The sequence below is a fragment of the Euprymna scolopes genome, chromosome 10 (genome assembly GCF_053919585.1).
Source record: "Euprymna scolopes isolate OS-2025 chromosome 10, ASM5391958v1, whole genome shotgun sequence".
Classification (NCBI taxonomy): domain Eukaryota; kingdom Metazoa; phylum Mollusca; class Cephalopoda; order Sepiida; family Sepiolidae; genus Euprymna; species Euprymna scolopes.
In genome coordinates this window covers 25,837,777-25,852,625 of record NC_136491.1, presented here as the reverse complement: position 1 = coordinate 25,852,625, position 14,849 = coordinate 25,837,777, and the positions used below count along the sequence as shown (strand labels likewise).

At 31.6% G+C, this 14,849-nt stretch overlaps 1 protein-coding gene across 4 annotated transcripts in view; it reads left to right on the top strand.

Annotated features, from left to right (window-relative positions):
• Positions 1 to 14,849, top strand: part of LOC145285868 (sperm-associated antigen 17-like) — a 234,465-nt gene that overhangs the window by 67,462 nt on the left and 152,154 nt on the right. For all 4 annotated transcript variants that reach the window (XM_080134316.1, XM_080134314.1, XM_080134315.1 and 1 more), the window contains 2 exons: positions 1,942 to 2,093; positions 9,203 to 9,357. In XM_080134316.1, the coding sequence (XP_079990442.1) occupies positions 1,942 to 2,093; positions 9,203 to 9,357 (307 nt within the window). The remainder of the gene's footprint in view (positions 1 to 1,941; positions 2,094 to 9,202; positions 9,358 to 14,849) is intronic.

The following is a 14,849-nucleotide window of genomic DNA, read 5'->3' as shown; positions in this document are numbered from 1 at the left end:
ATGGTGAATGCTCTGATGAACTGCAAACACTTGTACCTCCCCGACGTAACTACCCCCGACAAACCCGACAAGCTACTAAGTCTCATCCCTTTACAGTGGAGATCCCTAGGTGCAAGAAAGCCTTTTACTCCAATAGTTTCTTCCCCAGAACTGCGGGTCTTTGGAACTCCCTTCCGGGATTCTGCTTTCCCAACTGCAATGATATGCAGAAGTTCAAGTGTAATGTTAACAAACATCTTTCTACTCTTCTCCCTTCATAATGACCCCGCTAATTAATTCTCTAATAGTAGCCCCCTGCTTCAAAGTGGCACTGTGCCTTGTTTGGGGTGAAAATTGAATTAAAAAAAAAAAAAAAAAAATAATAATAATAATAATAATGGTGTGCATGTGCAGTGTACGCATCATGCTATATTTTAGATAGGATTTTCAAGTTAAATTAAATTTTTATGGTATCCATTTTTTTCATTAAATTGTTAGGTGAAAGTGCAGAATAGTTAGAAAGCCCCCCCCCACTGGTAAGAATAGTTTTCTAAATAAAGTTATTATTTCAACACGGTACGTACACGGTACAAATACCAAACAATTTATAAGATAAAACACAAGAAAATATGTTAACTAAAATTTAATGTACTCTTTATTTTTAGTTCAATCAAACTTTAATTAAAACTGATTAAGTAATGAATTTTTAAGATGAATTTGTGTTCGTATGTCTCGGGAGAGAATAGAGAAATAAATTACACCCACTGCTAAAATATTGAATTCATTGATCATTTTAGTTAAAAAAACAAACAAACAAAAAAAAAACAACAACAAAAATAAAACAAAACAAAACAAAACAAAAACTGTCGTGAAAAATGCTCCTAACTTTAAGATATTTGGAAATACTCAATGAAAAGTTTTATTTATTATTAAAAGAACGGACTGAAAAATATTCTCATATAAAAATTGTTTGTTTTGCAGTTTAAAAAAAATAAATGAAATGAAATATTCGACTTCCTTCGATAGAAATAAAAGTTCAAAAACAAGTTCACTTACTGTTATATTTTGTTAGATTAAAATTATCCTAATGTGCAATTATAATAATTGCAATTATATAATTATTCAAATGAGGAATAGTTTTTTTCTCTTTAGGAGAAGAAAAAACATGCACGTTTGGACTACCTTCGTAAAATTATCACAACCACAATCTAAGGCAACGAAAAATATTTTTTACGGCTATGTGGTTGAACACCGGAAACTTTAGGCACCTTTACCTACATGTTGATCTGGTAATGATGTCATGCTGTCATGTTCATCGACCTCCTCTCTCGGTAGCCGTGGTATTACCTAGAAGGTTCACCCTCCCAGGCCTTGCCGCTTGGCTTTTTGGTAGGGCAAGTTTATCGCTACATAATATAATAATGTTACATAATTAATAGAGAATTTATTTTTATTGTTGGAATCCTTTGAGATGAGTAATTTGTATATTTATTTATTTATTTATTTGCGGACCCTTATCATCATCATCATCATCATCATCATCATCATCATCATCATCATCATCGTTGTTGTTTTACGGCGTTTCAGCCAACTATTCCTCTCGCCTTCATCAGGTAGTTAATCGTAGTGCCGTGGATAGAGACGTTGAATTTCTAGAGTTCCAGGTAAACATTGTCTGAAGATAGCGGTTTCAATCCTACCCAAAGTCGACCAAAAACATCGTGAGACGATAACAACTATGGAAGACAGTAAATGCTAAGTTTACAATTAAAAGACTCATCATTCTTCTCCCATCGCAATTAACCACCTGAAGAAAGCCAAAGAAATAATTGGCCGAAACGTCGTGAAACAAACATTTAGAGGATGAGGATAACAGTCTGAAAAGAAAAAAAAATATATAGAGAATTAATTTTTTTTTGTGTGTGTTTGTTTTAATTTGACGTCACAAACCGAAATTTTCAGATGAAGCTTATTGGAAGCAAACGATTGAACATGGCGGAAACTTTGCAAAACCACCCATTTCGGAGGTGATGGAATCGATTCTAAAGTCTAGACAAAGAAATTTAACAAACTGGGATTATATCGAGCATTTCAAGCCAAAAATTTTGCAGCAGGTAAACAAAACAGTATTAATATTTCATTTTTTGTTTCTTTTTCTTACAAACAGTTGCCTTATTTGTCTTTTTCATACAAAGATTTAGTTTTATTTGCCATTTTCGTTGTCTCATTAACAGTTGGTTTTATTTGCCTTTTTTTTTTTAGAAACAGTAAGTTTTATTTGTCTTTTTCAGTTTACAAATAGTTTGTTTTAGTTGTTTATAATTTTTTAATACACATTTGGTTTTTGTTGTTTTTTTCCTTTTCTTACAAACAGTTAATTCATTTATCTTTTTCATACAAAGATTTGGTTTGATTAGCTCTTTTCGTTTTTTTTTTACAAACAGTTGGTTTTATTTGCCTTTACAGTAAGTTTTATTGCCTCTTTTTTTTTTTTTTAGAAACAATTACCTTTTTTTTCGTCTTTTTCAGTCTATTACAAATAGTTTGTTTTAGTTGTCTTTCAATTTTTCATAAACATTTTGGTTTTTGTCTTTTTTCATTTTTATTTGTGTTTTAGCGTAAACAAATTGTTTTATTCATTACTTTTATGGTAAGATTTGGTTTTATTTACTCTTTTCCGTTTTCTTACAAACAGTTGGTTTATTTGCATTTTATATACAAAGATTTGGTTTATTTGCATTTTACATACAAAGATTTGGTTTATTTGCATTTTACATACAAAGATTTGGTTTATTTGCATTTTACATACAAAGATTTGGTTTATTTGCATTTTACATACAAAGATTTGGTTTATTTGCATTTTACATACAAAGATTTGGTTTATTTGCATTTTACATACAAAGATTTGGTTTATTTGCATTTTACATACAAAGATTTGGCTTATTTGCAGTTTTCGTTTTTTTTTTTTTTTACAAACAGTTGGTTTTATTTGCCCACCCCTCTTATTGGAAACAATCATTTTTTTTATTACAAATAGTTTGTTTTTGTTGTCTTTTTTCATTTTTGTTTGTGTTTTAGCATAAACAGATTGTTTTATATTTGTCTATTTCGTGCAAGTAGTTTTTTCCCTTTTCGTTTTCTTACTGACAGTTAATTTTATTTGTCTTTTTCTTGCAAACAGTTTCATGATATCACCAGAAATTTTAAAAGTAAAATAATTTTCTGTAATAAATTATATCTATATGGTTTCGTATTTCGTTACATGTTTAGTGACTTCCGTTCAGTTTCATATTTAGCTAAACCAAGTTCACTTCCGGCGTCTTAACTTTGTGTACTGAAATTTTTAACTTAACCGAATTATTTTTTAATTTAATTAAAAGTGTTGGTTTTATTGGCTTTTTTTCTTTTTTCATAAAAAGATTTTGTTTTATTTGGTCTTTTTGTTTTCTAACAAATGTTTGTTTGATGTTTTTATTTATATAAATCGTCTGTGTTATTTGTTAATTTCATTTTCTCACAAACAATTGTTTTTTTTTAATATAAATCGTCTGTGTTATTTGTTAATTTCATTTTCTCACAAACAATTGTTTTTTTTTATATAAATCGTCTATGTTATTATAATTAAATTTTATTTGTTTTTTTTTTGGTTTCTTACAAACAGTTTGTTTTATCTGTTCATTTCGTTTTCTAGCAAACAGTTGTAATTTTGTCTTATATATATACATATATACATATATATATATATATATATATATATATATATATATATATATATATATGTATATATTATACTTAATAAAAAGAAGTCACGTTTTCTCTTATACAAAAAGCATTATAGCATTATAAGCACAGACGCCACATATAAATTCACACATCACCTGCCAAGACCTGCTGCATGTTTTCCAGATATTATCTGTCGATTTTATTGAATATCATAAATTGTTATAATAGTTCCGGCAAGAATCACTCTCCCAAACAAGTAATATTTATAGATGGTAGCAGGATACTGACTCAGCCATTATTATGTTCTCCTCCTTTCCCAGTTTACACCGTTACAAAAGATTCATACAGTTTTATTATTACACGCGTCCGTGATTATTTAAATTTATCTAGGCACGGCCAAAAAATGAAAAAATAAACAAGTAATTGCTGTTTTTAAAACGAATTAAAATCCATTATTCTTGAGCAAATTTTTTTCCAGAAAGATAAAAGCCTGAATTTTATCATATGAAAAGCAGAATAACATTAAACTTTTTCTACTATTTTTAATAGAATTTTAAAATTTTCAAAAATACACCATTGACCACCATTTTTGTCTCGATCAATAAAACCTTTCAACATTTTTAAAAGGTTTTTGAACCAATTATTTTTTTTGTCTAAATAAGATTTAGGATAATATGCTGCATGAATGTACAAGCATATTATAATATAAGTACCCGAATTTCAAATAATTCCAACTTTTATATCACTCTATAGATTTGCATAGCGAAATTTGAAAAACAAAAATTAATAATAGTTTAAAATTAATTACAGCGGCCTGGATAGGACTAAATAAACTATATTTAGCCATGTATTTTTAACGTTTAATTTGACGATTAAGTGAAGGGTTTAGTTCTTTTTTCATAAGCGCTATATATATATATATATATATATATATATATATATATATTTGTAGTCATCGACATACAGTCCTGTTTTGTTGTATCACAAATCATCAGTGCCGCTAGACTAGCATCTCTCCCAAGCCAAGGATTGAACCTACAACCGTCATGTTGACAGTCGGCAGTTCTCCCACTCGACCATGGAATCGACGCCCGCAAATAACTCGTCAGAATGTCTACTTAAATAGACACCCGCCACCACTTTTATAGTGCTCAAATCGCCTGTTCGTAAACAAACAAACAACGAGCTTCGCATTTTCAGCCAATTAAGTAGTGGGTGAGATTATTTACGACAGTGCTCTACCCAAAGAGGGGGAGCTTAAAATATATTTGTAGTCATCGACATACAGCATACAGTCCTGTTTCGTTGTATCACAACTCATAAGTGCCGCTAGACTAGCATCTCTCCCAAGCCAAGGATTGAACCTAGAACCGTCGTATGAACATTTCCGTATATATATATATATATATATGCGGAAATGTTCTTTATTCACTTATATTTTCTTTTTATATATACCAATCCTTATTGAAGAAGCTCAATGTAATTACAGAGCATATAATGAATAAATGAAAAAAAGTCTTTATTACAAATTCCATGATGTTGACCATCTTACAATTTATTCATTTAATTCAGTTGACACTTACAATTCTGGAAAAAAATCAATCACTTAATTATTATATCAATCAGTGAATCTATTTTGCCCTTAACTCATCAAAAGAAATAGCAACAATCAATCCACCAAAAGGAAATAAAATGCGTTTGGACACAATTAAAAACCCGAAAATTGGAAGAGAAGTTGCAAATACCCTATAGTTTTCTCTCATTACGCCATTTTGAACTTTAGAAATATATATATATATATATATATATATATATATATATATATATATATATATATATATATATATATATATATATTTAAATGGGGTTAGAACAGTAGTCTAAATAGCAGAGTGTATTTTAATGTGATAGTAAAATTACTAATTTAATTAAAACACAAGAAAAGAACAGTGCTCGTTGTAATTCAGATATATAATAAGCTCCATAGGCAAATATCCTAGAGCTACTTTAATATTTAGTAATGTGATTGATAATTTAAATTCAAATTAGAATTAAAAATTAAAAATCTGTTTCATAAGAAGGAACAACAACAAAGTAAATAATTTGAACGATCGTTTTGGAAACGATGTTTTTATTGTGATAGACATTAAGCCCCGGACAATAATTTTGACATAGTTTGTTTTTAAACAAAGTCTCCTCATTAGCAAAAATATTGGGTGGGTTTTTTTATATGTAAAAGACACCATAAATAAACCTAGCAATTTTTAAGTAAGGCTGATGTATCTGGAAAAAATTAAAATAAAAAAGGAAATATTTACTTGATAAGAAAAATAATATGGGTTGAGAATAAAAAATAGAATAAAATTTTAAATCTTAATTTGGTTTAAATATAAGGTTATAATAATATGTTTTTAATAAATATAACTTAAGAATTACACACATATATATATATATATATATATATACACACATATACATGCATATATATATATATATATATATATATATATATATATATATATATATATATATATATATATATATATATATATATATATATATACCTTTTAATTGTTCGCCTTTTGAAAACCGTAATTATTGTCAAAGCATTCACTTGGATGTTGATTGTAGCTTATAAATGTACGAAATGTTGAATTAAAAAAAAACGCCAATTAAACATTTTTTAGCGGTTAGAATATGTTAGCAAACGCCTACTTTAAAATTAAGCAAATATTTAAAAAAAAAAGGGGGAGATAATCTTATTTTTCTAATTAAATAATCAAAGGGAGATAATATCTAAATGTTTATTCTATTTAGATTATAAAACATTATATTTTGAACTTATTGAATTTAGTATTTTTAATACTTTATTTATTCATTTATTGAAATTAATAAATATAGTATAGATTAAGCTTAAATATATATTTAAACAGTATATAATAGAGGTAAATATATCAGATAAACAAATATTAATAATAATATTGATCAAAATTTTATTAATAAGGGTATCAAGTTAAACTTTAATTTCAAGTTTGAATATTAATAAGTAACATTTTTAATGACTTATGGTGGTTTATATTTGTTAAATTTAAACCAACGTTTATGACTGCATGAGGATATAAGCTCCTCTCTTGAATTTAGGAGGGTGGTTTTATTTTTGATATAGTCATATTTTAAAATCTTTAGGGTCTCCTGTGTATAAAGTGCACAGAATCTATCTCCTGGTGTATATCCTTTATATGATCCTATTATTTGCCATTTCAAATTGAAGGAAATATGCTTATCTTTGAGTCGCCAAATATGTTTCGATAGAGAGGTTTTGTTTTTAAAGGAATGCTTATGGGTTGAAATTCTATGCTTAATAAGTCCAGATGTGGAACCAAAGTAGATTGCGTCTTGTTTAATGTATTTATTTTCAGGTAGATTAGGCATGGCATTGGTATATGAAGGGTTGGTCTGTATTTGATTGGTAGATTGGTTAAAGTTGGTGTAGTTATTTAATCGGGTGGTCAAGTTATGGTTGCTGTTAACCTCATTTAAATTTGGGGTTTTCGATACTGTGCAGCTATAAACTACATTTTTTATTTTGCATGAAACTTGTAGGGGGCATCTATTTTTCCTTCTACAGTTACAGCCTGCTATATTTTCTGTATTTGTATTTTGTATATTATTAATTTTTTATTGTTAGAACTAATTATTTTTTATGAAGGTTTGGCATAGTTGAGTAAGACACTTTGATTGTGTTCTTATTAAAGATCTTACTGTATCTATGAGGGGCTTTAAAGTTTTTTTTCTAATATTTAAAAAAATTCTCTGGCTATGTTTGTCTCAAGATTTTTTGGAATATAGAGGGTTGAACCATAGGGTCTCCCTATGTCTGTTTTTACTCTTACGGATTTTGGTTTGCTGATTATTTGTGTTTGTATCTAATACTTGCGGTTTCACTTTGCTTTGTCTTGCTTTTTGGTCATCTTTTTGTAACTCGTATACGGGATGACATGGCATGGCAATATTATAGGTTATTATGCTCTTAGTAGGTTTATTTTCAATGTAGTTTTTGTTTCTATCATTTTTTATTTAGGAATTTGATTTGTTATTTGTATCCTGAGTTTTTAAGGGCTTCATTGTAATATTTTTCATTTTTGTTGAATATAGATTTGTCAGAAGATAGTCTAGAAATTCTTAAAGAGACATTGGGAACTATTGATTTCAATATTGATCTAGGGTGGTTTGATTCGTTATGGACATATAGTACAGACTAGTTAGGTTTATGATAGGGTTCAAAGGTAGAGTTTTCAAGATTTAAGGTTATGTCTAAGAAATTAACCATTTTTTTTATTAGGGTCGATTTTAATAGTAAGTCCATAATTTTTAAATAATTTATGTAGGGATTTAATTGCTTTTTCATAATTTTTATTTGTGGAATTTGTTACGAAAAGTGCATTATCTCTGTATAGTCCTCCTTCAAGTTTGAACAGTTCATGGAGTATAGAATAAATTTCATTTAAAAGGAAAAGGGCGACTAGATCGGTGACCTGAGCTGAGTCCGTCGAGCCCATTAAAACGTTGAAATGGTCAGGGGTATTTTTTCTGGTCCAATACTTGTTATCAAAGGTTATTAAAGATTTTATAGCTACGAGTATTACTTTAATTTCGTCCTGTGTTATATTAGTTAGTTTTGGTGCCATTAATAGAGATTTATTTAGTAGAATCGGCGATATTGATTGGTAATATGATTCAATGTCAAAATAGAGAAATTTACAATTATTTTTATTTTGAATGTTAGAAAACCACTCGATTACCTGGGTGGAGGATTGCCATAGTGGGTATTTTATTGAAGATTGAATTTTGGGGATAATTCTATCTAATATGTTTTTACTAACTAATGCTATATCTGATTTTGAGGGGCAGATGAGTCTAATAGTAGGGGTTATATTAAAATAATATTGTTAAATTCTTATAGAAAATAAAATAAACTCTTAACTCTTACAGAAAATGAAAAAAATATTGTTAATTTATTATACAAAATCAAAGAAACATTGTTAAATTCTTATAAAAAATAAAAGAAACATTGTAAAAATTTGTTTAGTAAATACACCAACTCTCTCGAATTATTTTCTTCTCCACCTCTGCAAACAAGATTTAAAAAAAATATATTCAAAATAAACCGGCACGTTTTTATTTTATTTTCACTGATTTATACAAATGTAAAATATAAATTTGTACCTATTTACAATGCCTCCCCACGGGACAGAGTTAGACACCAGGGTCGTTTTTTAACGTGGAGAAAAGGTACAAAAATAAAAATTGTCTCAGTCGTGAAGGATTTCTCCTCCACCGAAAGAGAACAAGAAATGGAAGTGCAGCATCTGAAGAACAGATACTACACTTTGATCTTGACCAAAAGGCCATGAACGTCTATAAAAATATAAATTTGTAACTGAATTGTTCGATGCAAATAACAAAGACATTTTCATTTAGAATTGATTTATTTTTTTAGGTTTTAAGTGAAGCCTCTTACAATCTGCCATATTGCGAGAAATATTATCACCATCAAGACAATTGTATCTACATTGTACATTACAATCCTTACAATGATGAACGCTGGAATAAAGAAAGCTGGAAAATTCAGTTGCATTCAAATGTTGGATTCAGGTGAGTCGTTCAGACGAGCATTATGTAAATACAACTTCTTCAGATTTCAGATAACACGAAATAATGTTGATGATTAAACAATTTTTTTTTCATTGCATTTTCACCCTAAATAAGGAACAGTGCCACTTTGATGTAGGGGGCTATTATCTGGGACATAATTTGTTGAGGTATTGTGACGATCCAAGATCGTGATCACCTACAATAGGTAACAGCAGAGCATTCTAATGAAGGAAGACCAGTGTAGTGAAGCCAAGACTACTATTTCTCCATTACATGTCTCTTTCTCTCTACTCTTCCCTTTCCCCCTTCCTCCCTTCCTTCTTCCTTTCCTCAAAAATGTGACCAGAGATTATAACCAATCAGGATGGAGAACAGTTCTGGTGGGAAAGACTAAAAGAGAGATACAAAAAGTGTTGGAAGAAAAAAGACGGAGACGCGAATGGTTCCAGAGTCAGGGGACATAAATGAAAATCACGAACTTTCTATAACCCGATACCACTTGTACGCTGAAATGAATATAAAACCGTTTCGTTTGGAAGTTCCTTCGGTTCTTTATTATTATTCCCAGGTCGGTTTCTACTCCCGTCTTATTAATTTCGACGACTCCCCAAAAGGGGGACCCGCCGAAATGGTGACCTACCAAACAAGAATTACATTATCGTAACCGCCATACCAGTGACCAATCAGGTTGGATTAAAAGGCAAACCCTAACCAACTCTAGCGTCAAAGATAAAAGCAACCATTATTTTGGGCGTCGGTCAGTCACTCAGTCAGTCAGTTGCTGTTAAGATCCCGTCCAGTCCACACCTGTCCAATGGAACTCTGTTATCAACAAGCAAGTGGTAACCTAGGTAAAAAGAAGCGAAATTACGAAATTCCTTGAATGCATCTACTTTAGTGTGCCCATACATCTACATTACATGAACCATCTTTAAACTGCTTCATTTTTTTTTTCTATTGCTTGACTTTGGAATTTAAATTGTCGTCAACTCGTATATATTATGAGTTTTCGAAAAAAACAACAACAAAAAAACAAAAAACAAAAGGATTATGTTGACATTTTTTTTTTTAAACCAAAGGTCTCGTCTTTACCTTTCTCGAGTTAGACATTGTCATGCGAACTCTGTTTAAATGCACCGACAATTGATGTAACCCCTCTGAAGTTTATAGGCAGCATTTCTAAATTAAAATTGTGATAACTTATGTTATTAAAATTTTGACGGCGAGGGAGGTCGAAATGTTGTCTAGCGCATGACCCTCTCGATAACCAGATTATTTCTGATTTCTTGGAATATTTAGAAATAGGACCCCAAGGGAGGATGTAACAGTACCATGTAGCGAGTTGCGCGGCTAGACGTTTGTTTACATTACACTTGAACTTCTGCATGTCAGTACAATAAGGAAAACAGGAACCCGGAAGGGAATTCCAAAGTCTAGTAGTCCTAGGGAAGAAACTATGAGAGTAGAAGGCTTTCTTACGTCTAGGGATTTCAACTGTGTAGAGGTGGGATTTTGCTGCTAGTCGAGTTTGTCAGGGGTATTTACGTTGAGCTTGTAGTTCGTTGGAGCACCTACCATTAAAATACTTGTAAAACAGGCAGAGGGATGTAATATTTCGTCGATGGGACAGTGGTTGAAGCCTAGCTAATAGTGCGGGACCTATTTGGTTGGTGACTCTCTTTTAAAATTTGTCTAAGAGGGAGAGACTAGTAACAGATGCACCAGCCCAAATGTAATAACAATACTCCATACACGGGCAAATGATGGTCATGTAGAGGTACAGGATACTCTCAGGCGTAAGTAGCTTTCTAGCATGGTAGAGAGAGAGACCACCTTCTTCGCAGCAGCCTTGGCAATGCCCTCAATGTGTCTGTTCCAACTCATATTCGTTGTGAACAAAGTACTTTCAGACAAATCTCTATCTCTACTTAAATATAAAAGTCACTTTGTGTGTGTGTGTGTATTCCCTATGGACTCTGAAACAGTTGGGCCGATTTTTTAAAAATTTCACATAAATGTACTTCATGTGTCTGAGAACATTCTTAGATAGGCTATGTATTGGAAACTCTTCCGATAAGTATTGATAATTGATAATCGAATCACAAGTACATTTTAGAAATTTTATCACGATACAAGCAAAATGGCCCGATGTGTAAAATCAACAGCAGATGCTTTGATAAGTCAGAGGCGCGTCCGAAATGAATGTTTCTGTTTAGAGCACAATTGAAACATGGTACTAAGCTTTTGCATTTTAAACTTTAATTCAAACCATTATATAAATATAGTTTTATACAATTAAATGTAGATTCACTACAGTGAAATGTTGATTTACAACGTATTGTGGAGTGCAAAGCTTCCTCTTGGTGCATTGTGGTCGGTTCCCAACAAGAATGGGCAATCAACTGATTTCATTTAAAAATGGGCAATTCTATCGATTTTGATGACAATTGGAAGTGTGGAACATTCATTGATTCTCATTTGATCCCGGTCAACGTTGGGTCTCCCTGCTAGTTGCTAATAAAAGTCGGTTCATTTAAGTAAACTGTGGCTGCAAGAATGGTTGGATCATTCTATTGCACTAGAAAGAACTTCCATCCACATGCAATCCTCTACTTATACACGTCCTAAGATGAAATACTTCTTTCACATCAGATGTGGCTCCAGATGTGAGCCTTGTGTGATTTTCGTGACTCTCGCCTCACTTTTTTTTTTTTTTTTTATAATGGAAATCGCTCCAGACAGAGCATGAAGCCACTTGATGTAAAGATCTACAAAAATAATGCTAACCAATAAGTGTTAGATAAATAAATTCCAACCCTGAAAACAGTAATTCTCCTCTCTTTGTCAGAAACATCACTTATGGAATGTGAGCTAAGGATAAAATAGGGGAAGTGAGAGTTAGTCTTCACATTCCATGAACAATGTTTCTCATACAGGGGAAAAAATTGCTATTTTCTGGGTCATAATCTGTCTATCAAACATCGATCATTGGCTACGTTTTTGATCCTGAAGAAGTATGTCTTTAACTCATTACATCAGTTGGTTTCATGCCTTTTCTGGAGAGATTTCCATTATAAAAGAATTGGAATCTGTAATTGTATCAGAATCGAGAAAAATATTGGAATCGTCCCTACAACATCTTTCTCACAGAAAAGACATTTCTGGTCCCTTTCTACTTTATCGTTATTTCCAGCCATGGAAACTTCCTTGTGAAACATTTACACCAAGAACTCGTTTTTCTATTACAAAAAAGTTTCCTTTCTCTCTCCATGTGTTTAACCAGGCGAAATTTCCATGGACAGGGCTTCTATGCAAGACCTTTCCCCTCTATAGAACATATGACACGTTAGATGTCATAACTCGGTAAGCATCACAAACAAAAAACGGAGAAAAACGTTGTTAAAGTTTAGCAACATTCAAAATGCCACAGAATCTGAACCGAGAAAGATATTCCTGTAAAGTTTTCTTTATTGTGTAGTTAATGCATCAGCTTCTTTGTTAGTATACGTTTGTGTAAGAAAAGCAAGGCATTTTGGAAGATAAAAGCATCAGTTTCTTTAAATACTTTACAAGCAAAATTTCTTTATGCATTTTGCTAACTCCTCCCCTCTGATGAGAAGGAAAATATTTCTTCGAAACTCCTCGGATTAAGGACTTTCACCTCTATTTGTGTTTCCTTTCCGAATAATAAATGTTTTTAACTCTTACTAACTTACTAAATTGTTTCTCAACATATTTTATTAAATCTATGTACTTATATATATATATATATATATATATATATATATATATATATATATATATATATATATATGAAACCAATATATTCTAAGCTCCCTCTTTGGGTAGAGCACTGTCGTAAATAATCTAACCCGCTACTTAATTAGCTGAAAAATGCGAAGCTAGCTGTTTGTTTGTTTACAAACAGGTGGTTTGAGCACTGTAAAAGTGGTGGACAGATGTTTGTTTAAATAGACATTCAGACAGGTTATTTGTGGGCATCGCTTCCGTGGTCGAACTGCCGACTGTCAACACGACGGTTCTAGGTTCAATCCTTGGCTTGGGAGAGGTGCTAGTCTTGTGATACAACAAAACAGGACTGCATGTCGATGACTACAAATATATATACTAGCAAAAGTACCCGTCGTTGACTGGGTTCAAAAACAGCCTACATAAAATGGACTCTGATTTATGAAAGTATGATAGGTTATGAAAAGGAAGGGTTGTAAAGAGATAGCTTCGAATTTGGGGGTATCAAAACCAAAGCAAAATATGATGAAAGTAAAAATAAAATAGATAAACCCCATAATTTATTATACCATACCTGTTCACACAGAAACACTTATCACAATATTCTGTGGATCTATATAAAAAAACCTTGTTAAACTTGGTGAAATATTTCCATTCTATGGAGGTCAAGTGCGAACGAACACCCCATAATTTTATTATACCATATTTCTTCCAACAGAAACATAATTATCAAAGTATACTTACGGAGATAGATATGAAAAGTCTTTATTAAAGTTTGTGCCTATTTTCATTCTATGGAGGCCAGGCGCGAACGCAGACCCCACAATTTTATTATACCATCCCTATTTAAGTTAAAACATACTTATCAAAGTATTCTTATGTACATCTATATCAAAAACACTTGTAAAGTTTTTTTAATTTTTAAAGTTTTTATTTCCATACTTTGTGGACCAGGCGCGACGCAGACCCCACAATTTTAATGAACCACCGTTCTACCAGATCAAACATACCCATTTCTGTGTCTCAATACATCTATCATTATATGTAATCAGTTTTTTAAAATAGTCAACCATATAGGAGCCTATTCGTGACCACACACACACACACACACACACACACACACACACACACACAGCTTTATATTAAATATATATATATATATATATATATATATATATATATATATACGTTTTATTTTTTATTACCATATCTTTCTGTTAAGTTACATTATTGTTTCGGCTACAGGGCCGTTTTTTTTGCCGTCTGTAGCGTCCTAAGACTTTTACAGAAATGTTCGCTATTTTGGGATGAAAGAGTGCTAGAGTAAATGAGGTCGGGGGGGGGGTGCGAGGAGGGCAGAAGAGGAAGAGAGGAAGGGAACAAGGAGGGAAGGTAGGGGGCGTTTGGTATGTCGATAATGTTTTAGTTTTGGGGTTTAAGGAACTTGTGGGGAAGGATTTGGGAAGTTCATTTCTGGTGTGGCTGAGGGCATAGGGATACATGAGGGGAAGGGGAATATGTGGAGGTTGGAGGAGGGAGGTTACTTTAAAATTCGAGTCTTAGTGTTAAAGTTTTTAGCGTCTCGTCTCATTGGTGAGGTGATTTCTTGGTAAGTATGTCTTGAGCTGTTGGGTGTTCACTTATGTTTGGAGGCGGGGGGGGGGGGTCTATGATTCGGGGGGGGGGGTTATTTACTTTTAGTTTTTATTTTTTTGTTAATTGTTTGGAGAGGGTCAGCTAGC